Raw genomic sequence first — 26,975 nt, forward strand, 5'->3', positions numbered from 1 at the left:
ACGGAAAGCAGTATCAAGGTTTCTCAGAAAACAAAAAATAGAACTACCCATATGATCCAACAATCCCCTTCTGGGTATATATCAAAAGAAATTGATATCAGTATGCTGAAGACATCTCTGCATTCCTGTGTCCATTGCAGAATTATTCACAATAGCCAAGATAAGGGAGGAACCTAAGTGTCCATCAATGGATGAATGGATAAAGAAAATGTGGTATATATATACAATGGAGTACTATTCAGCCTTAAAGGAGAAGGAAATTCTGTCATTTGTGACAACATGGGTGAACCTGAAGGACGTTATGCTAAGTAAAATAAGCCAGGCAGAGGAAGATAAATACTGCATGATCTCACTTATAAGTGGAATCTAAAAAAGTCAAATTCGGAAGTAGAGAATAGAATGGTGGTTACCAGAGGCAGGGGGAAGGGGTGGATGGGTAACAGGGAGATGCTGATCAAAAGGTACAAAATTTCGGTTGGGAGGAATAAGCTTTAGTGATCTATTGCACAGAATGTATAATAATGTATATTTCAAAATTGCTAAAAGAGTATATTTTAAATGTTTTCACCACAAAAAAATGATAAATGTGTTAGGTGTTGGATTTGTTAATTAGCTTGATTTAATCATCCCACAATGTAAACATGTATCAAAACATCATACTGTACTCCATAAATATATAATATATACAATTATTATTTGTTAATTAAAATTTAAAATAATTACTTGAAAAGAAGACCAAACTCCCAGATGCGCTGAGGCTTTTCAGAATAAAGTAGACAACAAAGGGACAAGGCCACTCATTAATGAGGATAGCCTGGTGTTAACAGATGGCGTGGAGGCCAGGCCACTCGGGTCTTATTTTGTTTCTTTATCCATCAAAAAGAATCATCTCCAAGCTTAAAATATTTCTAGGGGAGAAACGGAATCCACCAAAATAAAGAAGACTGGAACTCCTCTAAGTTAAGTCTCCAGGGGCACTGATGTCATCACAATGCACAAAGCGACTTGCAGGTGACACAGGAAACACTGTTAGGAGCCTGTGAGACACTGAGGAAAATGAGACATGAGCAAATAAATTCCCTGGTTTTAAAAAGGAAGAAAAGGTAGGAAAACAACAGACCAGCAACCTTGATGCAAAAACCGTGAACACTCAAGAGAAGTAGAAAATATGTAGAAAAAATGTTGTGGTTTAAAAGCCAATATGGGTTCACTTAAAGACGGCATGTCAAGACCACAGAATACTTTAATAGATCTAGAAACTACACCTATTAAAATATGTAGAACCTATACCTTCTACACTACTAAACTAGAAGGATATTGTAATTGTAACATCATCATCATCATTGATGCCACTATCATTATCATCCTGGGTAACAACTACTGAGCAGTTTCTTTGTTCCAGGTGCTATATGTCTGCAACTGTCAGTATAAACTCTCATTTAATCCTCAGAACCAACCACCCTATGTCGTAGAATGGTCTCACTTAATCTTAGCAACACATTGAACAAAATTTCTTAACTATGTGGACAAAAATAAAATAGAGTAGTTGTTAGTATGACTGGAGGATTTATAACTGCTTGGAAAAGAAAAGGCAGTGCACATAAATACAGCTATGTGGGCAACTATACTTAAAATGTATCACAACCTCCTGTACTTGGCTCTATAGAGTTTATTATTTTCATCAACTCCCAGGTAAAAGAATCAAAGATTTTTGATACTATGTAGTATAAGGAAGGATGGATAATACTAGGAATAATAGAATCAAGAGTAAAAAAATTCAATAAGCTAGAATAAGAGAATGAAAGCAATAAGCTGGAGACAAAAGGCATTTCAATTTAGGATTTTTTTAAAAGCTATATAACACAGTTTGGGGAGACCCAGAATTATTGAATCTCATTGTTGGAAGAAATGTTTTGTCTTCTAGCCCACCCAAGAAGTCCCACCAAGTAGTTCTCTAGTACTGTGTTTTTCAGTCTGCATAATACGGCATGGGAAATGAAATCAATTTAGTGGTAAAAGGTCATCAATAAAAAAATGGAAACAAATCAATGTGCACCATTTATAGCATTTAGTATTATTGTGTTAAATGTGTTTCCATTTTATTCTTGGTGTGGGTGCACTTGGGGCTGATAAAAAACATATTTTCTACTATAGGTTGTGGTCGAAAAATTTGAAATCCACTGCTATGGCCAACGCTTAAATACCTTTCTTTCATTGCCTCATTACAGATACTGTCTACAAGGAAATCTGGGGGGCATCCTTTTTGTCTTTGTACACATCTAGCTCATAGAGAGATATTTTTCTTTTAATAGTGAATTTAAATTTGTCTCACTGTAGCTTGAGCACCTTGGTTTGTGTCTCAGCCTTGCCACATACTGGTCATAAGATCTTGCTCAAATCATTTTACCTCTTTAATCCAAAATTTTTCTTATCTGTAAAAATGGCAACATTTTAAATAACAGATCAATATTTTCCATACCTATTATGAGGGTAAAATTGATTTTTTTAAAATAGAAGGCATATTAAAAACTCCGAAGATTTTACAAATGCTATTCTTTATAACCCTTAAGTTTACCTTAAACAAACCTAATCTTTTGTTGTCAACCCTTCAGATATTTTAGGAAGCTATTATGAATCTTCTGTCCTCAAGATGAAACTCCTTGTTGGCTCAACTGCTCTTCACAGATGCATAATTTTGGAGTCCATACACCACCCTGGTCACTCTCTTTAGAATACACTCCAGTTTTGTACATTTATTCTATTTTCAACTGTATGTTAATTTTAAAGTACAGTATGCAACATGAAAAATAACATGCACATGATGAGAGGAGCTGTGTTAGGTGAAGGAGCTTATTGATGATTGCTTTTTTAAATTTTTTATTTATTTTATTTTATTATTATTATACTTTAAGTTTTAGGGAACATGTACACAATGTGCAGGTTAGTTACATATGTATACATGTGCCATGCTGGTGTGCTGCACCCATTAACTCGTCATTTAGCATTAGGTATATCTCCTAAAGCTATCCCCACTCCCCCCACCCCACAACAATCCCCAGAGTGTGATGTTCCCCTTCCTGCGTCCATGTGTTCTCATTGTTCAATTCCCACCTATGAGTGAGAATATGTGGTGTTTGGTTTTTTGTTCTTGCAATAGTTTACTGAGAATGATGATTTCCAATTTCATCCATGTCCCTACAAAGGACATGAACTCATCATTTTTTATGGCTGCATAGTATTCCACGGTGTATATGTGCCACATTTGCTTAATCCAGTCTGTCATTGTTGGACATTTGGGTTGGTTCCAAGTCTTTGCTATTGTGAATAGTGCCACAATAAACATACGTGTGCATTTGTCTTTATAGCATCATGATTTATAGCCCTTTGGGTATATACCCAGTAATGGGATGGCTGGGTCAAATGGTATTTCTAGTTTTAGATCCCTGAGGAATCACCACACTGACTTCCACAGTGGTTGAACTAGTTTACAGTCCCACCAGCAGTGTAAAAGAGTTCCTATTTCTCCACATCCTCTCCAGCACCTGTTGTTTCCTGACTTTTTAATGATTGCCATTCTAACTGGTGTGAGATGGTATCTCATTGTGGTTTTGATTTGCATTTCTCTGATGGCCAGTGCTGATGAGCATTTTTTCATGTGTCTTTTTGCTGCATAAATTTCTTCTTTTGAGAAGTGTCTGTTCATATCCTTTGCCCATTTTTTGATGGAGTTGTTTGTTTTTTTCTTATAAATTTGTTTGAGTTCATTATAGATTCTGGATATTAGCCCTTTGTCAGATGAGTAGATTGCAAAAATTTTCTCCCATTCTGTAGGTTGCCTGTTCACTCTGATGGTAGTTTCTTTTGCTGTGCAGAAGCTCTTGAGTTTAATTAGATCCCATTTGTCAAAGTTGGCTTTTGTTGCCATTGCTTTTGGTATTTTAGACATGAAGTCCTTGCCTATGCCTATGTCCTGAATGGTAATGCCTAGGTTTTCTTCTAGGGTTTTTATGGTTTTAGGTCTAACGTTTAAGTCTTTAATCCATCTTGAATTAATTTTTGTATAAGGTGTAAGGAAGGGATCCAGTTTCAGCTTTCTACATATGGCTAGCCAGTTTTCCCAGCACCATTTATTAAATAGGGAATCCTTTCCCCATTGCTTGTTTTTCTCAGGTTTGTCAAAGATCAGATAGTTGTAGATATGCGGCGTTATTTCTGAGGGCTCTGTTCTGTTCCATTGATCTATATCTCTGTTTTGGTACCAGTACCATGCTGTTTTGGTTACTGTAGCCTTGTAGTATAGTTTGAAGTCAGGTAGCGTGATGCCTCCGGCTTTGTTCTTTTGGCTTAGGATTGACTTGGCGATGCGGGCTCTTTTTTGGTTCCATATGAACTTTAAAGTAGTTTTTTTCCAATTCTGTGAAGAAAGTCATTGGTAGCTTGATGGGGATGGCATTGAATCTATAAATTACCTTGGGCAGTATGGCCATTTTCACAATATTGATTCTTCCTACCCATGAGCATGGAAGGTACTTCTATTTGTTTGTATCCTCTTTTATTTCATTGAGGAGTGGTTTGTAGTTCTCCTTGAAGAGGTCCTTCACGTCCCTTGTAAGTTGGATTCCTAGGTATTTTATTCTCTTTGAAGCAATTGTGAATGGGAGTTCACTCATGATTTGGCTCTCTGTTTGTCTGTTATTGGTGTGTAAGAATGCTTGTGATTTTTGTACATTGATTTTGTATCCTGAGACTTTGCTGAAGTTGCTTATCAGCTTAAGGAGATTTTGGGCTGAGACAATGGGGCATTCCAAAAGTGACACCCTAACATCACAATTAAAAGAACTAGAAAAGCAAGAGCAAACACATTCAAAAGCTAGCAGAAGGCAAGAAATAACTAAAATCAGAGCAGAACTGAAGGAAATAGAGACACAAAAAACCCTTCAAAAAATTAATGAATCCAGGAGCTGGTTTTTTGAAAGGATCAACAAAATTGATAGACCGCTAGCAAGACTAATAAAGAAGAAAAGAGAGAAGAATCAAATAGACGCAATAAAAATGATAAAGGGGGTATCACCACCGATCCCACAGAAATACAAACTACCATCAGAGAATACTACAAACACCTCTACACAAATAAACTAGAAAATCTAGAAGAAATGGATAAATTCCTCGACACATACACTCTCCCAAGACTAAACCAGGAAGAAGTTGAATCTCTGAGTAGACCAATAACAGGCTCTGAAATTGTGGCAATAATCAATAGCTTACCAACCAAAACAGTCCAGGACCAGATGGGTTCACAGCCGAATTCTACCAGAGGTACAAGGAGGAACTGGTACATTCCTTCTGAAACCATTCCAATCAATAGTAAAAGAGGGAATCCTCCGTAACTCATTTTATGAGGCCAGCATCATCCTGATACCAAAGCCAGGCAGAGACACAACCAAAAAAGAGAATTTTAGACCAATATCCTTGATGAACATTGATGCAAAAATCCTCAATAAAATACTTTGCTTTTTCAAAAATTGTGTTTAATGTTGGCATATACCCCATCTTCTATAGAAATAAAGTAGGGTGTTCAGGATCTAATTTCAAATGTAGACTAGTAACTCAAAGTGTAATGGGACAATTATATCCCTTGTTCAGGAGACAAAATTGCTCCCAAAACCTTTTTTTGTTCTGTTTTTCATGGCATATTTTAAGCTTAAAACCCTAAAGATTTTGTTTTGTTTAGTTTTTAAGTGTCTGCTTGTGAGCCCTATCTCCTCCATCCTGGGTTTAAGCCATTGTTTTTTTCTGACCTAAGAAAAGCACTTAACATTTGTCCTTGTTTAATTTCATCTTGTTAGATTCAGCTCATTGCTCTGGGCTGTCAAGATCATTTTTCATCATTATTCTGTCATGCAGTCATCTGCCTGCTCCTCCCAGTGGCTGGTCACCCACAGGCCAGAGGTGCATGCCTGCTACACCTTTCTCACACAGTGCTGGAGGGAAGCCACAGGGAACCCCTGTCCAGGTGACGTGACAGAGCTGACAGTCAGCATCCTTTAGGGGACATTCTGCAGCCAGTTTAGAATGTCTCTAGTTATCTTTGTGTTATTTTAACCAATTTTTCTTTATATGGTCCTTAAAGGTAATGAGAAATAGGCAGCTGATTATGTTTACCATTTTTACTTCTCTGCCAGGAAGCTCAGAGTATGGGCCAATGGTCCATTTTTAACGGGTCTAAGCCACTTTTAAAATCTAGTAAAAATAAAATAATAACACATGATATATTAGGCTTCTCCAGGAAACAAAACCAACAGGAGATAGATAGATATAGATATAGATGTGCCTATATAGAGAAATATAGTACTCCCTTCCTATCCATGGTTTCATTGTGGTTTTAGCTATCTGTATCAGCCATGGTCTGAAAATATTACATGGGAAATTCCAGAGATAAACACTTCATAGGTTTTAAGTGTGCCGTTTTCTGAGCATGGTGAAATCTTGTGCTGTCCCACTCCATCCCACCTGGACGTGGGTCATCCGTTTGTCCAGCGTATTCATGCCATAGACACTCTCTACCCATTAGTCACTTGGTGGCCATGTCAATCTCCAGATCAACTGTCTCAGTATTGCAGTACTTGTATTCAAAGAAGCCTTATTTGATTTCATAATGGCCCCAAAGCCCAAGAATAGTGATGCTGGCAAATCAGATATGCCAAAAAGAAGCTGTAAAGTGCTTCCTTTAAGTGAAAAGAAGAACATTGTCAACTTAATAAGGAAAGAAAAAGAATCATATACTGAGATTCCTAAGATCTAAGATAAGAATAAAATCTATCTGTAAAATTGTACAGAAGGAAAAAGAAATTCATGCTAGTTTTGCTGTCATACCTCAAACTATAAAAGTTATGGCCACAGTACATGATACGTGCTTAGTTAAGATGGAAAAGATATTCAATTTGTAGATAGAAGATGTGAACAGAGATATGTTCTGATTGATAACAATCAGATTTGGTACTATCTGTGGTTTCAGGTATCCACTAAGGGTCATGGAATATATCCTCCTTGGATAAGGGGGAACTACTGTATAGATAGAGATGGAGATGGAGATAGAGATGGAGATAGAGATGGAGATGGAGATGGAGATAGAAATAGAGAGAGAGAGAGATAGAAGTGTAGGTATACCTCTCTTTGTGCTTTGCAAATGTGTTTTTTACAAATTGATGATTTGTAGCAACTGTGTGTTGAGCAAGTCTATGAGTGACTGTTTTCCAACAGCATGTGTTCACTTTGTATCTTTGTGTCACATTTTGGTAATTCTCACAATATTTCAAACTTTTTCATGATTATTATATCTGTTATGGTGATCTCTAATCAGTGACCTTGTTGTGACTATTGTAATTCTCTTGGTGCACCATGAACTGCACTCATGTCAAATGGCAAACTTAATCAATAAATGTATCTGTTCTGACTGCTCCACCAACCAGCTGTTCCCCCATCTCTCTCCTTGTCTTTGGGACTCCCTATTCCTTAAGACATGAGACTATGGAGATTAGGCCAATTAATAATCCTACAGTGGCATTTAAGTGATCAACTGAAAGGAAGAATCAAAGGACTCTTACTTTAAATCTAGAAATGATTAAGCTTAGTGAGGCAGACATGTTGAAAATTGAGATAGACTAAGAGCTAGGCCTCATGCACCAGACAGTTAGCCAAATTTTGAATCCAAAGGAAAAGTTCTTAAAGGAAATTAAAAGTGCTACTCCAGTGGACACATGAATGATAAGAAATCAAAACATCCTTATTGCTCATATAGAGAAAGTTTTAGTGGTCTGGACATAAGATCAAACCACGTCATCCTTCTAAGCTAAAGCCTAATCCAGAGAAAGGCCCCAACGCTCTTCAATTCCATGAAGGCTGAAAGAGGTGAGGAAGCTGCAGAAGAAAAATTTGAAGCTAGCAGAGGTTGGTTCATGAGGGCTAAGGAAGGAAGAGTCATCTCCATAACATAAAAGCACAAGATGAAGCAGAAAGTGCTGATACAGAAGCTGCAACAAGTTATCTAGGAGATCTAGAAGATAACTGATGAAGCTGGTGCCACTGAAGAACAGATTTTCAATGTAAACAAAACAGCCTTCTGTTGGAGGAAAATGCCACCTAGGACTTTCATAGCTAGAGAGGAGAAGTCAATACCTGGCTTCAAAGCTTCAAAAGGCAGGCCAACTCTCTTGTTTGGGCTAATGTGGCTTATGACTTTAAGTTAAAGTCAATGCTCATTTATCATTTGAAAATCCTAGGGCCCTTAAGAATTATACTAAATCTACCCTGCCTGTGCTCTATAATGGAACAATAAAGCCTTGATGACAGCACTTCTGTTTACAGTATGGTTTACTGAATACCTTAGCTCACTGTTGATACCAACTGCTCAGAAAAAAAAAAATTCTATTAAAATATTACTGCTCATTGACAATGAACTCAGTCATCCAAGAGCTCTGATGAAGATATACAAGATTAGTGTTTTCATGCCTGTTAACACAACATCCATTCTGTGGCCCGTGGATCAAGGAATAATTTCCACTTTCAAGTCTTATTATTTAAGAAATAGATTTTGTAAAGCTATTGCTGCCATAGATAGTGATTCTTTTGATGAATCTGGGCAAAGTAAATTGAAAATCTTCTAGAAAGGATTCACAATTTTAGATACCATTAAGAAAATTAATGATTCATGGGAGGAGTTCAAAATATCAACAGTAACAGGAGTTTGGAAGAATTTGATTCTAACCATTATCAGTGATTTTGAGGGGTTCAAGACTTTACTGGAGGAAGTCATTGCAGATGTGGTAGAAATAGCAAAAGAACTAGAATTAGAAGTGGAGTCTAAAGATGTAACTGAATTGCTGCAATCTCGTGATGAAACTCTAATGGATGAGGAGTTGCTTCTTATGGATGAGCAAAGAAAATGGTTTCGTGAGATGGAATCTACTTTGAACATTGTTGAAATGACGCCATGGCTTTAGAATATTACATAAAGTTAATTGATAAAGCAGAGGCAGAGTTTGGGAAGATAGACTCCAATTTTGAAAAGTTCTACTGTGGGTAAAATGCTATCAAACAGCATTGCATGCTATAGAGAAATCTTCTGTGAAAGAAAGAGTCAATCAATGTGGCAAATTTTATTGTTGTCTCATTTTAAGAAATTGCCACAACCACCTCAGCTTTCAGCAACCACCACTCTGATGCATCAGCAGCCATCAGCATCGAGGCAAGACCCTCCAACAGCAAAAAGATCATGACTCGCTGAAGGCTCAGATGATCATTAGCATTTTTTGGCAATGAAGTCTTTTTATATTAAGGTATGTACATCATTTCTTAAGACATAATGTTATTACACACTTTAAAGACTATAGTATAGTATAAACATAACTTTTATATGCACTGGGAAGCCAAAAATATTGTGTCACTCTCTTTATTGTGATGTTTGCTTTATTGCGGTGATCTGGCCCCAACCAAACCTGCTATACCTCTGAGTTATGCCTGTATAGATATAGAGAAAGAGATTGATTATAAGGTATTGGCTCACATGATCATGGAAGCTGAGAAGTCCCATGACCTGCTCTCTATAAGCCAGAGACCCAGGAAAGCCAGTGGTGTCATTTGAAGGCCTGAGAGTCCAAGAGTCACTGATACAGATTCCAGTTTGAGTGCCAAGGCCTGAGAATCAAACCTCTGAGGGCAGGAGAAGCTCAATGCTCCAGCTCGACGGTCAGAGAGTGAATTCAACTGTTCTTAGCCCTTTTGTTCTAAGCAGGTCCTCAGTGGACTGAATGAGGCCCATGCACACTGGGGAGGGCAATCTACTCAGCCCATCAACTCAAATACTAATCTCTTCCAAAAACACCCTCACAGACAGACGTAGAGATAATGTTTAGCCGGCTATCTGGTTTCTGTTGACACATAAAATTAACTATCACAAGTGGTAAAAACAGAAAAAATAACTACTGGGTACTGGACTTAAACCTGGGTGATGAAATAATCTGTACAACAAACCGCCATGACATGAGTTTAACAATGTAACAAACCTGTACATATACCCCCGAACCTAAAGTAAAAATTGAAGAAAAAAGAAAAGCAAAATATACTAAGGACTATCATACCAGAATTTTGTATAAACTTAAACTATTTCAAGTAGTATTTTCTGCTTACCTATAGATTCTTCCATCAGAGACGTGTGAATTGGGCTTTGTGGGGGGAAGTGCAGGTGTTTTGGGGAGGAGTAAAACTGATGCTAATCGTTGCTGCTCCCCTATCTTGTGAGATAGGGAAAACAGTCAACAGAGGGTTTAGTGAAAAGATGGTGTTAAAGAAGTCTCATTGGCTTGGCCTACAGTAGACCTTCTGTTAAACTCTTAAGGGATCTATTGCCATGTGGATTTTGCTCACATTACTGAAGGGTTTTTATTGGAAGAAATTGTTAAGCACTGAAGGGGAATTGGGAAATCTGGTATTTCTACTTCCAGCTTTTCTAGACTGCTTGCTGGATGGTTGGAAACAAATGATTAAATTTCCTGAGGTGCCTCAAACTCATTAAGCTGGGGCCACTCACATACTGCCAGTGTGCTAAGTGGGCTCCTGGGATTCTGTGTCACCAGGCAGTTTGCTCCCAGGAGAACTGGCTCAGATCCTAGCAGTAAGTGCCGGCGTAACGTTTCACAGCTTTGGGGTGCTGCCCGAGAAGTTGACTCTATTGCTGTTTTGCAGGAGGTGGTGAAAGAGGCCTGTCGGTTTTAGATGTCTGTTTAGTAAAAAGAAAGGACTGTGATGGCAGACTTGCAGCTGGTTTGAGGGAAATGTGGATCCAGCTCTGGAGCTGAGTCTTAGAGCAAAAGAAGGAATTGGTCCTGCAGAAATGGTCCATGAACGTGAACCAGAGAAACACTTTTGGAGTTTGGTATTTGCAGGTTCCTTGAAAAAATGTTTTAAAATTAAAAGTTAAAAAGTTTGATGAAGGACTTTCTCATTCAAAGATTTTAGTATTTCCCCATTGCCAAGGGAGAGTGGGGGCTAACCAGACAATTAGCTGCTTCTTGCTGCAGAGTGGATAAGGGGTTTGGATTGCCTCTTTAAAGGAGAGTAAACCCTGTTTGTTGTGACTGCTTCTGTGATGGGCGATCAAAGGGCAGTGTGGACAGTGAGAAAACAAAGGATGACATTTAGATACTCAACCATAATGCTGCATTCTTTACTTTTAAAAAGAGAGAGAAAGAAGAAAACAAAATATATCCTTACAATTTTTAAATGTTCTTTAATTTGAGAAAACCTGCCATGGATGGAAGGAAGGACAAACACTTGACATTGTTCAATATTGAGGGCTCCTGAAGTCCAGTTACCCTGAAATAGCTTTTACCTTCTTGCTCTGAAGTAGTGGGTCCCAAAATCAGTTTGCCCGCTTCTGGTAGGTTTGCAGGGTTTGGATGTGAGCTCTGCAGAGAAAGAAAGTTCCAGCTAGATTTCTTACTTACTCAGAGTGGCCCTCCAAACCCTGGTCCCTGTCAGAGAAGCAGGAAACCAAAGTCTTGTCTCCCACCCTTAATTAGCTTTTTGGAACCATCCTACGTCACCTTTTCTGTATGTTTCCATGTTCACGACTATACAATGGCCATTGTAACAGCTTAGAATTTAGGGGCACAGGCTCCAGAGCTACTCTGCAGGGGTTTGAAACTTAGCGCCTCCATTCATAGGCAATGTGACTTCAAACAAGTTGCTTTAATCTTTCTGTGCCTTAGTTTTCTCGTCTGTAAAGTGGAAATGGAATTAGAACATATTTTATAGGATCATTGTGAGGATTAAGTGAGTTCATACATGTTCAATGTTAGCTGTGTGCCTGGCACATGGTAAGAGTTCAATACATGGGACGTATTATCCTTGGAAAGGTTGGAAAAAGGATGCATTAAAATAAGTGGAACATATAGAGTTCTGAACAGAGAGATCCATGTACCTTTGTCTTCTTTAGCATAGGTCTATGCTACATTATTTCACAGATAACTTACGATGTTCATAGTGCTGTGCTATGCATCCAAGCTTGGCAATTTTAAGACAATTCCTACCCTACAGGGATTTAGAGCTAGGTCAGTAGGAAAGATGGCACACTTAAAGCTGATCAGTTGCAATCCAGGGCGGTGTATGGGATCAAGTGCCTACACAAGGATAAAGGGTATACATGGTGTAGGATCCTAAAAAGATACTATAAAACATTCATATATCTATAATAGAAGTCCCCAGAATTATTCAATGCCAATCTTTGAGGTTCATTTTTGCATGCAGTCACAAGATATGAATGTTTAGGCTTTGAAAAGGGAAAAAGAGCCTCTTAATCAACTCCAGGTAATGCTTTTTCTGTCCTGCTATAACAATACATGATCATATTTCTCTAATCATTTAGCTTGTTGTTTTGCAATTATCTGCTGATGCATTACTCTGCTTTACCAGCCCTAGGGGAGTGAAGACTATGTGTTATTCATCTTTATATCCCCTGCCCAGAGCCCATGACCTGCACTTAGTAGGCATTTAATAAAGGTTGGCTGAAGGAATGAATAAATGCTCAGAGTACATTTCCAGCGTAACTAAAATTGAATGCCACCAACTTCCCTCTTTCGGACATAGATTAAAGTACTTGTCCAGACTCCCTAAATGCCAATTTTTGACCCCTCCTTTGCCTCCATACAAAAGGTCTCCAAGTCTTACTTCCATTTACTCTCTCAACATCTCAGTCCCCACTATCCTGCGTCAAATGAGCCTCATTTTATGTCTGGATAATTACTGCAAACACAGCTAGTGTTCACACCTTTGTTCAAGCTCTCTCTCCTGCTTTGAATATCCTTTTACCCATCTCCATCTGTCTAAACTCCACCTAATCTCTAAAATCAACCATATTTTCCTGATTCTACTTGAAATATTCTGGCATCCCAGACTCTGGTAACCTGGCTTTTATCTCTCTTCTGATCATAGCTTGTTTACTGCTCTGCATCACTGCTAAAGAGCATCTAATCCTTACAACATCTTTGTAAGAAATCTAATAGTCCCCCCACTTTGCAGATGGTAAAACTGAGGCTCACCAGCATTAACTTTCCAAGGTCACGTAACCAGTTTGCTGTCTGACTTCACAGCTCTTTCTTCTGTACCTTGCTACCTCACCCCAAGTAAAATGTCAGCTCCTAGGGAGAAGATCCTGCCGATACTTTATCAGCAGACTCTCTTGCAAGTTGCTTTACAAATAGTAAGAATTAAATATTAATTAGCTTAGAAATCCTGTTTGACTGTACTGTTCTTTAACAGGGATAATGAAGGAGAGGATTATTGGGTAGAATAAAAGCACTAGGCCAGGCACAGTGGCTCACACCTGTAATCCCAAGACTTTGGGAGGCAGAAGCAGGAGGATTGCTTGAGTCCAGCCAGGAGTTTGAGACTAGCCTAATTAATATGGTGAAACTCCATCTCTACAAAAAATACAGAAATTAGCCAGGAGGGGTGGCAGGTGCCTATAGTCCCAGCTACTCAGGAGGCTGAGGCTGGAGGATCACTTGAGCCTGGGAGTTGAGGCTGCAGTGAGCTGTGATTGCACCATTGCACTCCAGCCTGGGTGACAGAGTGAGACCTTGTCTCAAAAGAAAAAAAAAGGCACTCAACTTTTTTTTTTTTTTTTAAACGGTAGAAAGTGCACAGTAGCATGGAGGATGATGCAAAAGTCCAGACCTGCTAAACATACATGAATGACCATTGACTCCCCACTTTCATGTAGAGTTTAAAGAGAATTGTGAGTATTTTTCTCTTACACAGATTATCCCAGCACTCCAGATATCTTTAGATATTTTCAAAAAATCTATCTAAACATTAAAATGCTAATCACAATGATGATACTGGAATAGCAGATTTCTATGTAAAAACACCAGTCAATCTCAGCAGGAAGTCATTACCAAGGTAGGAAAAACATTTGGATAGGAAAGGCTGTTCATCAGTTACAAAAGCCATGATCTTCATCTCCAAGATCTTTGAAAATGAAGAAAATGTCCACTTGTCTGCTGGAGTGAAGGAACAGGAAACAGGACTAGAATAGTGAGCTCAACAGATTCCTCCTTCATTTGCAAACTTTTCCAAGGCAGACTCTTAAACCAGGAGTGAGTGTGGGATGGTGTCAACGCAGGTTATAATTACGTGCCAGACTTTAATGCATGCCATCTCAAGTTGTTTTAAGAGTAGCTCATTCTTACGCCTTTATAACTAAAATAAAACCTTAAAAATGTGTATCATTTTCTTGCTGGAAGAAATTGAAGAGATTATTTAATTCAAACCTTTTTATTTTATACATGAGGCAACCTAGAGAAGTTAAGTGATTTACCGAAGGACACAGAGTATCTGATTTATAACCATAAAGCCCACCCCAAGACTTTCCCTTGGTATGACACTAATATTAACTGTTCTACTCAGGGCCAGGGGATGTTAATGTAACAGATTCAGTCATGTTAATATATCAAGTCCAGCCAAATTGCTAGTGTGAAATGACCTCAAGCAGATTCACACACACACAAAAAGCAAAAAACAAACAAAACAGTATTTTCTTGCTTTCCGAGTGCACACAGCTGGATCTTCTTCATGTGGGCGGGGATTGGAGGCCAACTCGCTGCTGTCTCTTGGGCTTCGGGCTTAGCGCATGGTCTTGCTCACAGCCACACTCTCTCACCACCTCCTCTCCTTGGTGGGCACCAACCCTCTCTGTGGCTCAGCCAGCTTTCTCTTTCCCAGACAAAACAGGTACGGAGCCCTTCCTTTGTCTCAAACCCCATACTAAGTACCAACTCCTTATTATTTATTACCTCATTGAAACTTCACCAGCACTTCGGGATGCAGGTACAGGAGCTGTAGTTATCCTCATTTTGTAGATTATGTTACAAAGCTATTCTATAGCAAAACTGTAGGGAAAAGCCTTATCTATCACTTCCCGAATGCTGTGGGAACTTTTGGCAAGTTACAGAAATACTGTGACTCAGTTTCCTTATCCGTAAAATGAGATAATAATAGTGCAGACCTCATTGTGTTGCTGTATCGATGAGGTAATTTGCCAACTAGCTGACTAGAATAGTGTGTGGTACTGTGCAAGCACTATATAAATATGCTGTTATGTTTAATTACCATCCTATCCCCTCAATGCCTCTTACACATCCTGCACGTGGTACAATATGGCCTCAGGTCTGACCCCACACAAAGACCTGTGGCTCAGCCACCTTCCTTTGTATAGACCTGCGCTGATAAATATGGTAGCAGCTTACCACATGTGGCTCCTGAGCACTTGAGATGTGTCTAGTCTGAATTGAGACGTGCTGTAAGTGTAAAATACCACTGGATATCAAAGAGCTACTGTGAAAAAAAGAATGCAAAATATCTCACTAATGATTTTTTATATGCTGATTGCATGTGAAATGTTTTCAATATATTGAATTGACTAAATTTATTATTAAAACAAATGTCATTTGTTCCTTTTCATGTTTTTTAAAAATAAGGCTAGTCCAATTTTTTTGTTTGTTTGTTTGTTTTTGAGACAGGGTCTCACTCTGTCGCCCAGGCTGGAGTGCAATGGCACTATCTCAGCTCACTGCAACATCCACCTCCCAGGTTCAAGCAATTTTCCTGCCTTAGCCTCCCAAGTAGCTGGAATTACAGGCACGTGCCACCATCCCTGGCTAATTTTTGTATTTTTTGGTAGAGACGGGGTTTCACCATGTTGGCAAGGCTGGTCTTGGACACCTGACCTCAGGTGGCCTCCCAAAGTGCTGGGATTACAGGCGTGAGCCACTGCGTCCGGCCTAGAAAATTTTAAATTACATATGTGGCTTGCATTCTATTTCTACTGGCCAGCACTGGTATAGAGTAGCCTTCTATGTGTTCTCGGTCAGATTCCCAGGGAGAGTTTCTGTCTCAGCCCTGAGTCAGCAGGCCCTCCCCTGTGATGAGTGCCCACCCTGGTACAATCAGCTTTGTGGGGAGAGTGGCATAAGATGTGCTGCCGGCTCAGCAGAGGCTGTGGATGTGGCAGGCAGGAGAAGTCCATGTCTAATATAAGGTGTCCTCCTGATTTTCAACAAGAAATATTACATGAGCAAATGGCAGGATTATTTATTGAGCCATGTAGGTGTGCTCTCTCTACCTTTGCACTCCCCTCCTCATTCTAATTGGTAGTTGGGCCTTTTGAGAATCCCTATGTCTGGGGAGTTTGTGTTTCAGGGCCAAAGCTGAGGTGTTGGAGATTACCCCTCTACCTGTGGTAGGTGGATTATGCCAGGTGCCCCAGGGTAATGGGGTGAGAGTGAAAAAAAAAGGGAGAGGAGGGACACTTTTGTCTCTAAGACTGGGACAGGAACAGGGTGGAGTGGAGAAGAGGTTAGCCACTCTCCTGCTAGGGGCAGAGATCTGTGTCAGGACCCAGTGGAGGGGGTGGGAAGAACCTCAGCAGGGAAAGGCCGCAGGGTGCACCTGGGAGGCTGAGCTCTCAGCACCCAGGCCACAGCCTTGCTGAAGACCTGAGCCCCTTTTTTGCATAGAAGCCTTCCAACTAACAGTCTTCAAGTGACCACATGAGCTCTGAAAACTATCGTAACAGCAGCCATGGAAGGAACGTACCCTAATTTTCTAGACCTCCCAGAATTTCTCATGACTCAGTGGGAGATTGAGATTGCCTCCATCCTAGTGGGATAGAGGCTTAGAGAAACCAAATTGAATTTGTTTGCTTTTGTTCTGTGTGTGGGGAACACTGGAATCCTAGGCCAAGGAAACCCAACTTCCCTTGGTGTTTATAGGATAGTCTCATCTACATTTGCAACAAAAGGCTTAGCAACCTGGTCCCTAAGCCAGTGCCTTGCCTATTCAGTTACTCATATCTTTAGGTTTTTCTGAGTGGAGACAAGGCCTAACAGTCAGAACATTGCTCTCTCTGCAGCTGCCTACTCCACATCACCCAGGACTATCAATCCTAGGATTCTCTCTTGGACACCTTGCATTCAATCGGCCACCAAATCCTATTTCTACCTGATCTCCTGAGTCCATTCCTCTTTCTTTATCATCACTGTTACTGTTGCAAGCTTCTAGGTGATGCTGGTGTTGCATTCTGGGGACCACACTTAGAGGACCACTGAGCTATAGGCTCTGTGGTATTATCAGGTGTCTCGGCAGATTCTTAGATGCGTGCAAATGTGAACTCCAGCTTTAGTGCAGTTGATACGGGAGGTGCCTATGCCATGTGTTATTTTTTGGTACCAAACGTTGCTCTTGGGCTAACATATCAATTCTACTTCACCAAGAGTGACTTCAGTCCACACTGACTCAAGAAGCCAAAAATGCTGAGACTCATTTCATTCAAACATTCTCCCCTTTGCAGGGAGATCAAGATGGAGGCATCCAGCTTCTGCCAAGGATGTCAGTGCTAGTCCTGTGCAAAACCAGTTCCGGTTCTTTCTAGTTCTTCACACAGGCTTGAACAATGATGTGACTGTAAACAGTGTGTGTGCGTGTGTTTGTGCACACTAATACGATTTAGGCTGGATTTGGACACTGAGGGTCAGTTCCTGGAGATGCTGAGGATTAGTGGTAACAGCTGTTGTTCTCCCCATTAGAGAAAATACTGAAAGGAGAAGAAAATACTTTTGTTTAAGGGATGTGTTTGCAACTCTGAGGGAGGAAGCCATTCTGTCAAGCCTGAAGAAAAGTGTGTTCCTAGGTAAGTGGATGTTTTCTTTTTATTTATTTCTGTAGGGATGAGGTCTCCCTATGATGCGCAGGCTGGTTTTGAACTTCTGGCTTCAAGTGATCTTCCTGCCTCGGCCTCCCAAAGTGCTGGGATTACAGGTGTGAGCCACCGTGCTCAGCTCCAAGTGGATAGTTTTTGGGGTTCAGGTAGATAAGATGCTAGTGGGAAAGAAGACACAGTGAAACCTAAGGCAGGTGGGTGGGAGGTGGGGCTGTGGCTGTAGTCTGTGAGTCGAGGTGCTCACTCCCCTTCCCTTGTAGGCACCTGTGTCTGATCTGCCTTTGGAAAGACCACTTGCCATCAGCAAGGGCTTGAGGAGCATTTTCATTTCATTTCTTTCTTTTCTTTTAAGAGACAGGGTCTTGCTCTGTGCCCAGGCTGGAGTGTAGTCATGTGATCATAGCTCACTGCAGCCTCGACCTCCTGGATTCAAGTGATCCTCCTGCCTCAGCCTCCTGAGCAACTGGAACTATAGGTGTGTACCACCATGCCCAGCATTCGAGGGGTATTTTCTATGTGGCCCTTGTGAAAGAAAATGAGAAGAACACTGCGCCCCCTTGACTGAGAATATGTTTTTACACAGTTCATCTTCATTATCTCCTAATGTGTCTGAGAAGCTGTAGCCATGGTTCCTTGTAGTATGGAGATGTGTGACTTTGGTGCTTCATAGAAAACAAACTTAGAAAAGAAAGGCATTGTCTGAAGGACTCTTAAGTCTAAGAAATTTGAGGTATAGATCGTATTCCTGTCTTCTTTTAGCTTGTGAATGTAAAAGGTGGTGGTGTGTGAAGAGACAATGGGAGTGGAAGACACTTGATTATTTGGTTTAAGGATTATTTCCTTAGTCTATGGTTTTGATAGCTAGTTTCACTACCTTTTCAGGATTTTATTTTTACCTTTTAAAACCAGCTGACTACAGGGGAGGGCATTTTTTTTTTTTTTTTTTTTTTTTTTTTTTTTTTTTTTTTGCTTTGCTTTGCTTTGCTTTGCTCCTTAGGTCAAAATATTAGCCAAACTTCTAAAATGTCTGTATGCAGGACTATAAAAAAAAATAAAAACAGAACTTTTTTTTGAGATAGAGTCTTGCTCTTTTGCCCAGGCTGGAGTGCAATGGCACAATCTCAGCTCACTGCCACCTCCATCTCCCAGGTTCAAGCAATTCTCCTGCCTCAGCCTCCTGAGTAGCTGGGACTACAGGCACACACCACCATGCCCGGCTAATTTTTTGTATTTTAGTAGAGACAGAGTTTCACCGTATTGCCCGGGCTGGTCTTGAACTCCTGTGCTCAGGCAGTCCACCTGCCTTGGCCTCCCAAAGTGCTAGGATTACAGGCGTGAGCCACCGTACCTGACCTAAAACAGAACTGTTAAAAAATGCCTGTGATAATCCTAAATATTTATGTAGGCAGATTTTCATCTGCCTTGTTTGCTATCTCTCATTTTATTTTTGTCAACTTCTTTTACATTGCCAAATTTTAATTCTTCCTCTTGATGGGAATTAGAGGTAGCAAACAAAAATAAAATTTACTCTATAAATGCTATTTTATTCAATCATTGTATTCTATTCCTGAGCCAAAATTGTTATCAGTATGTTTAAGAAGGTATAGAATAAATTGAGTATTTCTTTCTCTGCTCATCTTCTTTACTGAAAGTAGTGAAATAGCTAAAAACAGCCAAAGAAAGGGCAAAGAGATAGCAAAGCATTGCCAACTTAACAGTCACCTCTAAATAATTGATAGTTGGTAGATGTTTTGTAGCACTTAACTTGGTAATTTTCAATTGCAACAGAGATAAGACACTCAGCCAAGCCATCCCATGCCATGCCTCCTGCCCATGGTGGTGTATTGGGTGTCTACTTCAGCATTAATATATCAGAGCTCACACTGCCCTTGGGTACCAGTCAGCTTGCAAGGAGCTCACACTAGGATACAAACATTTTCTGGTTTTATTTCTTTGACTCAATAATTAAAGCCTCTGTTTTGAACAACAACAAAAAAAGCAGTCTGGTCTTATGAGAAAATTACAAGAATAGAAGTTTTCAAAAAGGTGTTTGGAAATGAAACACTTCCTATAGCCTGGCATTTCCTTTTGATCTTGGCCTTGAGCATTAGCAATCCTGGGAGGCTGCACTAAAAGCATCTCAGGTACAGAGGCAGTGTGGGGTTCAGGTTAGTCACATCCTGAGAAGACTTTATGTCATTTTCCTAAATAGCGTCTGGACTGAAGCTGCTGTTTGTCATGTTACAGGAGAGGGCAGGACGAGGATGCGGGCTGCCCTCGTGGGCTGGGCTTGTACCACCCTCTGCCTCGCTTCCTGCTCGTCTGCCTTTTCCCATGGTGCCAGCACGGTGGCCTGTGAGGACATGCAGCCCAAGCACATCCAAGCCCAGCCTCAGCACCAGGACACCCAACACGTCACCATCCACACCCACAGGTCTTCCTATGCACCAGGTGACATGATTCCAGGTATGTACCAGAGAGGCTTTGAGAGACTCCGAGGAGCCCTAAAGCCCCCATGGAACTTCCAGTTTGTGTTCGTCCCAGTCAGAAGCTTCCTGGACTAAATTTGGCTTAATCCTTTTTTTTTTTTTTGTAGAGATGGAGACTCACTGTGTTGCCCTGGCTGGTCTGAAACTCCTGGGCTTAAGTGATCCTCCCACCTCAGGCTCCCAAGAAGCTGGGACTGCAGGCACATGCCACTGTGCCCTGCTAATTTTTTGTATTTTTTTTAGAAACAGGGTCTTGGTATGTTGCCCAGTCTGGTCTCGAGCGCCTGGGCTCAAGTGAACCTCCTGATTCAGCCTCCCAAAGTGCTGGGATTACAGGCACAAGCTACCATGCCCAGCCTGGCTTAATCTTAAGAAGCAATTATCAGGTTAAAAATAAGCATAAAATATTTGTGTCATAAAAGCCACATGATAACTAATCTCTGTATTAATTGTGATCTGTATAAGAAGAGACAAATATCATTATTATAGATAATTATTTTGTCCTTACCATAAGATATAAAAGTATCTTATTACGGACACAAATATAGTTACCCTGAACAACCTTCATGTATCATCTGTGTGTGTGAAATACACTTTTTTCTCATTATTTAAAACTAAAATTCATCCATCAACAGACACTTTGGTGAGATGATGGATATTTTAATTTGCTTGACTATAGTAACCATTTCACTATGTGTAAGTATATCAAAACATCATGTTGTACACTTTAAATATATACAATTTGACATTTTTTAAATTAAAATATTGGGGGATGAAAAAATCATTTCCTGCTCTTTTAGTTTAGGTGCCTATAAAAGCAGGGAAAGAACGTGAGCACAGGTGGTTTATGTGAGAGAGCATCTCAGGAAACACAGGTGAGGAAGAGGGAAAGGGAGCTGGGCAAGAGGAGACGCCAGTCAAGGGCGTGCAACTGAGCAGGTAGCTGCTGTGGGCAACCAAGGTGCATTCCAGTGGGGACCCTCTGAGAAGCCATGTGAAACACCTCTGAATCATCTCTCAGGAAGATTCAGGGGCAGGGAACTTATCAGTTTCAGGTTGCCCCCACCAGGGGTGTTTCTACCTCCATGAGCCGCCCCCACTCCCCGAACTCACACACACTCTTCAGAGTCCACAGCTTACCTTGGACCAAGCTTGGAAGGGGCAGTGAGGGACAGCAGAGAAGGAAGCTACAGATGCTTCATATGCCACTAAGTGTAGGCAGAGAACTACGCACTCAAGGTGAGCTCCAACACATCAGCAGCTTTTGCCCTAAACCCCTCTTGATATTTGCTGATTCTTTTGATGGGAACTAACGGTGATAAACAAAAATGAAATTTACTCTATAAATATTGTTTTATCCATTCGTTTCGTTCTGTTGAGAAGTGTGAAAAAACATGGGTGGATAGTACATGAGTTCAACATCAGTATACTCCCCAATATACTGAATTAAGTCTATTCTAACAGAGCTTCCCAAACTTTGCCACATCATGACAAAGAAAGCGAGTCTGTGTATATAGCACACCGGGGCAAATGCAAGAGGCTCCCCAAGGAAGGCCACTTCTTTGGGGGCTCCATCCACCCTAGTGTGCGTCCAGCCCCTCCCAGCATGAAGAGATTGTTATGTCAGTATCCTAGTGTTCTGTGGCTAGGGGAATAACAATGGTAAGAATCAAAACACTATGTTAGCCAGGCGTGGTGGCTCATGCCTGTAATCCCAGCACTTTGGGAGGCCAAGGTGAGTGGATCACTTGAGCTCAGCAGTTTGAGACCAGCCTGGGCAACATGGAAAAACCCTGTCTCTACAAAAAGCATACAGAAATTAGCCGGGCATGGTGGCTTGTACCCTGTGTTCCCAGCTACACTGGAGGCTGAGGTGGGAGGATTACTTGAGCCTGGGAGGCAGAGGTTGCAGTGAACTGAGATAGCCCCACTGTACTCCAGCCTGGGTGACAGTGACAAAGTGAGACTCTGTCTCAAACAAACAAACAAACCCCGAACCAAAAAACCACTATGTCAGTGAGAAAAATCTGCAGAAATAACTAAAAATATTGTGATACCTAAATTCTGAAGGTATCCTGAGGGAAACATAATTGTATTGTAACTGGAACCAAGACAGCATATGTAATAAATGACTTGATGGAGTGCCTCATGGATTCAATGAGAGTCAGTTATTACTGACTTACGTTGTAAGTATACTGTTTTCTTGCCGGGATCTGTGAGCTCCTTGAAGGTAAGGACCATGTTATCCTGCTTATAGATACATACTCAACTCCTAGCATAGTGCTTGGTGTTCAGTAGTTCTAAATATTTGTTCAAATGTTTATTAATAAAAGTTCAAATGTGTGGAAAATAAAACAATCCTAGTCACCAAGCTGCACTTAGCAAACTTATAAAGGTCTGACCCTGATTTTAGCCACTCATTCCCTTGAACATGAGTGGCTAATTTTTTAAAAAAAATTTTAAATAGCTTAAAGATATTACATGCTTTAAAAATGTTAGAATAGTATCAAAAGGTAGAAAATTAAAAGTACTTTTCCTTCTCTTGCTCTGAACACTCAATTTGATTCTCCAGAGGTAATCCTTATTAAGTTTCTTGCACCTCTTTTCAGAAGTTTTCCATGCATTTAAGCATATGTGAGTGAGATCTCAAATTAATATAATCTTAAGCAGATACAAATTCAATGTCTGCTTAATGTTTATATTTTTTACCTAACAATCAGATTGATATCTTTTATTGGATACAGAGGTTTTTTTTGTTTTTTGTTTTTTTTAAAACGGAGTCTCACTCTGTCACCCAGGTTGGAGTGCAGTGGCGCAATCTTGGCTCACTGCAAGCTCCACCTCCTGGGTCATGCCATTCTCCTGCCTCAGCCTCCCCAGTAGCTGCGACCACAGGCGCCCACCACCACACCTGGCTAATTTTTTTTTTTTGTATTTTTAGTAGAGATGGGGTTTCACTGTGTTAGCCACGGTGGTCTCAATCTCCCGACCTCGTGATCCACCCACCTCAGCCTCCCAAAGTGCTGGGATTAGAGGCGTGAGCCACCGTGCCCAGCCACAGAGCTTGTTTTTAATGATTTCATGACAGTCCATTGTCTAGAGGTCACATGATTGATTTAATGAGTTTCTTATTTGTGGGTATTTACTTTTTAAATTTTTTTCATAAACAGTTTTGATGGATATCTTTATTCATATGTCTTTGCTCACTGTATGCGTCAAGATTATTTTAGTTCCAAGTATCAGAAAAACTGATTAACAGAAACTTAACGAATAAAGGCATTTAATTTTCTCTCTTAAGTCTGGAGGCACAGTTTCTGTATTGGGTGAAGCCATTCAATGACATAATCTAGATCCTAAGATTTTTCCATTTTCCTGCTCCGCGGTCATCAGCGAGTTGGGTTTTCATTCCTTTGACATCGCACAGTTTCAGGATGAGTGCCGTGGTTTTACGCCTCACACTGGGACGACAGCTGGAATAAAGGCCTTACTTGAAAAGATTGATCCTTAGACATTAGCTGTTCTCTCAGCAGATCTGCCCTCATTGGCCAGAATTCTATCTGGTGAAGGGGAACAGAATCACCAACACTGGTTTTAGTCTAATCACAGTTCATCCCCTGGGGAAAAGGAGAGCCCTAACTTCCCCGAAGACAGGTGGTCTCCACTTTCACATGAATGTAACATCTGGGTTCTGTTAGCAGAACCATCTGTTCTGCTAGCAGGGAATAAGCGGACAATCGCTGTTGGGTATTGGACATCAGTGTTTGCCATATTTATTTGTGCAAGTTTGTAAGTGGGGAAAATTCCTAGATGCAAAGTTTCTAGGTCAAAGAGTAATGATTTTTGGAGGGCATTTCTTTCATTGTGTTTATATACATATATCATAAACTTTACCATTATAGCTGTATACAGCTCAGTGGCATTAAGCGCATTCACAATATTGTACAACCATCATCACTATCCATTTCCAGAACTTTTCCATTATCCCAGATGGACACTCTGTACTGGCCATCCTTTCCTATGCCCAGCCCCAGCTAACTTTAAATCTTCTTTCCATCTCTGTCAATTTGACTGCTCTAGGTACCTCACATAAGTGGAATCATGCAATATTTGTCATCTTGGGTCTGGCTTTATTTTACTTACTATGTTTTCAGGGCTAACTGATAAGGTAGCATGTATCAGAGGGGTAATTGCATTTTAAATGTGGAAGATGTTGTCAGGTTACACCACAAAAAGTTGGATGGTTTATAGTTCCAGCACTACTGAATGAATGCCCTAGTTTTTCCATAGTCTTAACAAGACTGCTTACAACCACACGTTTTAACATTTGCTAATGTGAAAGGTATAAAAGAGTATCTCATGTATAATTGCTTTAAAAATTATTACTGAGCAGCCAGGTGCGGTGGCTCACGCCTGTAATACCAGCACTTTGGGAGGCCGAGGAGGACGGATCATAAGGTCAAGAGATCGAGACCATCCTGGCCAACATGATGAAACCCTGTCTCTACTAAAAATACAAAAATCAACCGGGCGTGGTGGTGCGTGCCTGTACTCCTAGCTACTCGAGAGACTGAGGCAGGAGAATCGCTTGAACCCAGGAGGCAGAGGTTGCAGTGAGCTGAGATCGCGCCACTGTACTGCAGCCTGGCAACAGAGGGAGACTCTGTCTCAAAAAAAAAAAAGATTATTACTAAGCTTGTTTTATTTCTGTTTGTATCCTTTCATTATTTTGAGGGAGTCATCTTTTTATGAATTCACCATGACTATGAATAATTTGTCTGTTTTATGTCTTACAAATACTTTTTTTTGGAAAATAATTTTTTTAATCGTCTGTCCTGAGTTCACCTAAACTCATATTTAAAAAATGTAGCACACTTTACTCATCTTTTCCTTTATGGCAGCTGGGTTTTGCTCAGAGAGGTATTTCTAAATCCAATATTTATAAAAAGAAAAAAGTTTCTAGTTATTTTGTATTTCATTTTCACATAACTTTGATCCAAATGGAATTTATTTTGGTGTGAAATAGGACTTCAACTTTTCCCCCCTCTAATGAATTGTTCACTTTCTGGGGGCTGATCTTAAGCTTTTAGTTTTGAAAAAAGCTGCATAAAATCACCACACGGAACTAAGTCACGCATGTTCATGTTGGATGGGTGTTTTTGTTGCAGTGACGGTGAGAAGCAGTCGTGATTTCATGGGATTTCTCCTTCAGGCTCGAAGAGTGTCTGATCATCAAATCGCTGGCACTTTCGTTCTCATTCCTCCTCATTCCAAACTGATGTCTTGTTTTCAAGAGGCTGATGCAGTCACCCACTCTGACAAGTCCCGGAAGAGAAACCTGTCGTTCGTGTGGAAGGCCCCTGCCCAGCCTGTGGGGGACATTAAGTTCCTGTAAGAGAGTGAAGTGCTGTTTCTTAGAAACTGAGCCTTTTACTTTGAAGAGAGGGGAGCTTCTCTTTGCCCTGATTTCATATTCCCTTTCCCTCTCCTTATGTGGCCACCTTATCGCAAGCACAGGGTCATGGATGCTGCCTAAACTGGAGAGCCTATGCAGAGGGAAACTAAAAAAAAATTGCCCCCAAACTCATCCCTTCATCACTCTCCATGGGCCTAGACTGTGTTATCTCCCTGCCTCCCCAGGCACAGGTAAATCTTGGCCAACCTCTCTAGGAATTTCTGACCAGAGGACAGAATGGCTGGTGGTGGGGAAGGCAGGAGAGAGCCAAGAAAGAGAGAAACAGGCAAATGGACAAATGGACACATCCCTGGGCCCAGGAAAAGCCTCTTGAGGCTCTGTGCCTTGGCTTGTTTTCTATAAATGGGCATAGCCACAGCACCTCCCTCAGAGGGTTGTATATGGATGAGAGAGCCTACGTTCGCTCAGAACAGTTCCTGGCAACAGTAAGCACTTTAAAAGCATCATTACTACCAAAATGAGGTACTTGTTTTGTCATTCTTTTCAGACACTTGCATTTACCAAGAAAGATAATTTTTTTCTTTCAGGAAAGGGTGTGTGTTTCTATTTCTTTTCCCCACACCCTCCTAAATATGAAGGAGACTGCGCCTGCAGGCAGAGGTCGTCCAGGGCACGTGCTCCCCTCCAGGACTCCCCTCTGCTCTGGGGAGCAGTGGGAGAGGAGGTTGGTGGCCCCAGCCTGTGGTGTCCCTTCTCCCCCACTTCCTGGTGGCACAGGGCAGCAGACAGGAGAGCAAGAAGGGAAACACGTGCCTTAGGATTCTTCCTCTTTGGGAGGCCTGGGGCCCGCTTACCTGTGGGTGTGCCCAGCTTCTGCCCTTGGCTTTGGTTCTTATGCAGTGCAGAGGGTGTCTGCTGCTTGAAGTCCTTAAACCTGTACAGTCACCTTTCTTTCTCAAAGCACCTCCATTCCTATTTTTGGATTTACCATCATAGTTGCTGCATGCCGCATAGCAAGTAGTGTAGAAGCTATGATCTCCATTTGACAGAAAAAACGAGGTAAGTCACTTGATGAGACACCTGTCCCAAGTCACCCTGTGATCTCCCACCTCTGGGAACCCTTGCGCACGATAACGTCTGCCAAGTCTGGAAACCGCATGTTGGGGGCCTGAACTATGACGCTCACTGTGTCTCGAGCCTCTGGGTTACCTCGGCCAAATTAATCACCTTGTTATGTCTGCCTCCTGAATACTTAAAGTGGGAAAAATGGCACTTGCCAATAATCCCTCCTTTACTGAAA

The 26,975-nt window shown here is 40.8% G+C and overlaps 1 protein-coding gene across 3 annotated transcripts in view; it reads left to right on the forward strand.

Moving 5' to 3' along the window:
• The first annotated feature begins 575 nt into the window (after window positions 1-575).
• Window positions 576-26,975, forward strand: part of REELD1 (reeler domain containing 1) — a 39,189-nt gene continuing 12,789 nt past the window's right edge. Inside the window, exons 1-6 of one of the 3 annotated variants that reach the window (XM_054554548.2) lie at window positions 576-1,103; window positions 13,691-13,792; window positions 17,405-17,743; window positions 18,126-18,248; window positions 20,021-20,239; window positions 25,428-25,650. In XM_054554548.2, coding sequence (XP_054410523.1) covers window positions 20,038-20,239; window positions 25,428-25,650 — 425 coding nt within the window. In that variant the 5' untranslated portion in view covers window positions 576-1,103; window positions 13,691-13,792; window positions 17,405-17,743; window positions 18,126-18,248; window positions 20,021-20,037. Of the gene's footprint in view, window positions 1,104-13,690; window positions 13,793-16,049; window positions 17,744-18,125; window positions 18,249-20,020; window positions 20,240-25,427; window positions 25,651-26,975 lie in introns of those variants that run through there. The other 2 variants (XM_054554547.2, XM_024246286.3) reach the window with 2 other exon arrangements.

Source organism: Pongo abelii, chromosome 3 (assembly GCF_028885655.2).
Source record: "Pongo abelii isolate AG06213 chromosome 3, NHGRI_mPonAbe1-v2.0_pri, whole genome shotgun sequence".
Classification (NCBI taxonomy): Eukaryota; Metazoa; Chordata; class Mammalia; order Primates; family Hominidae; genus Pongo; species Pongo abelii.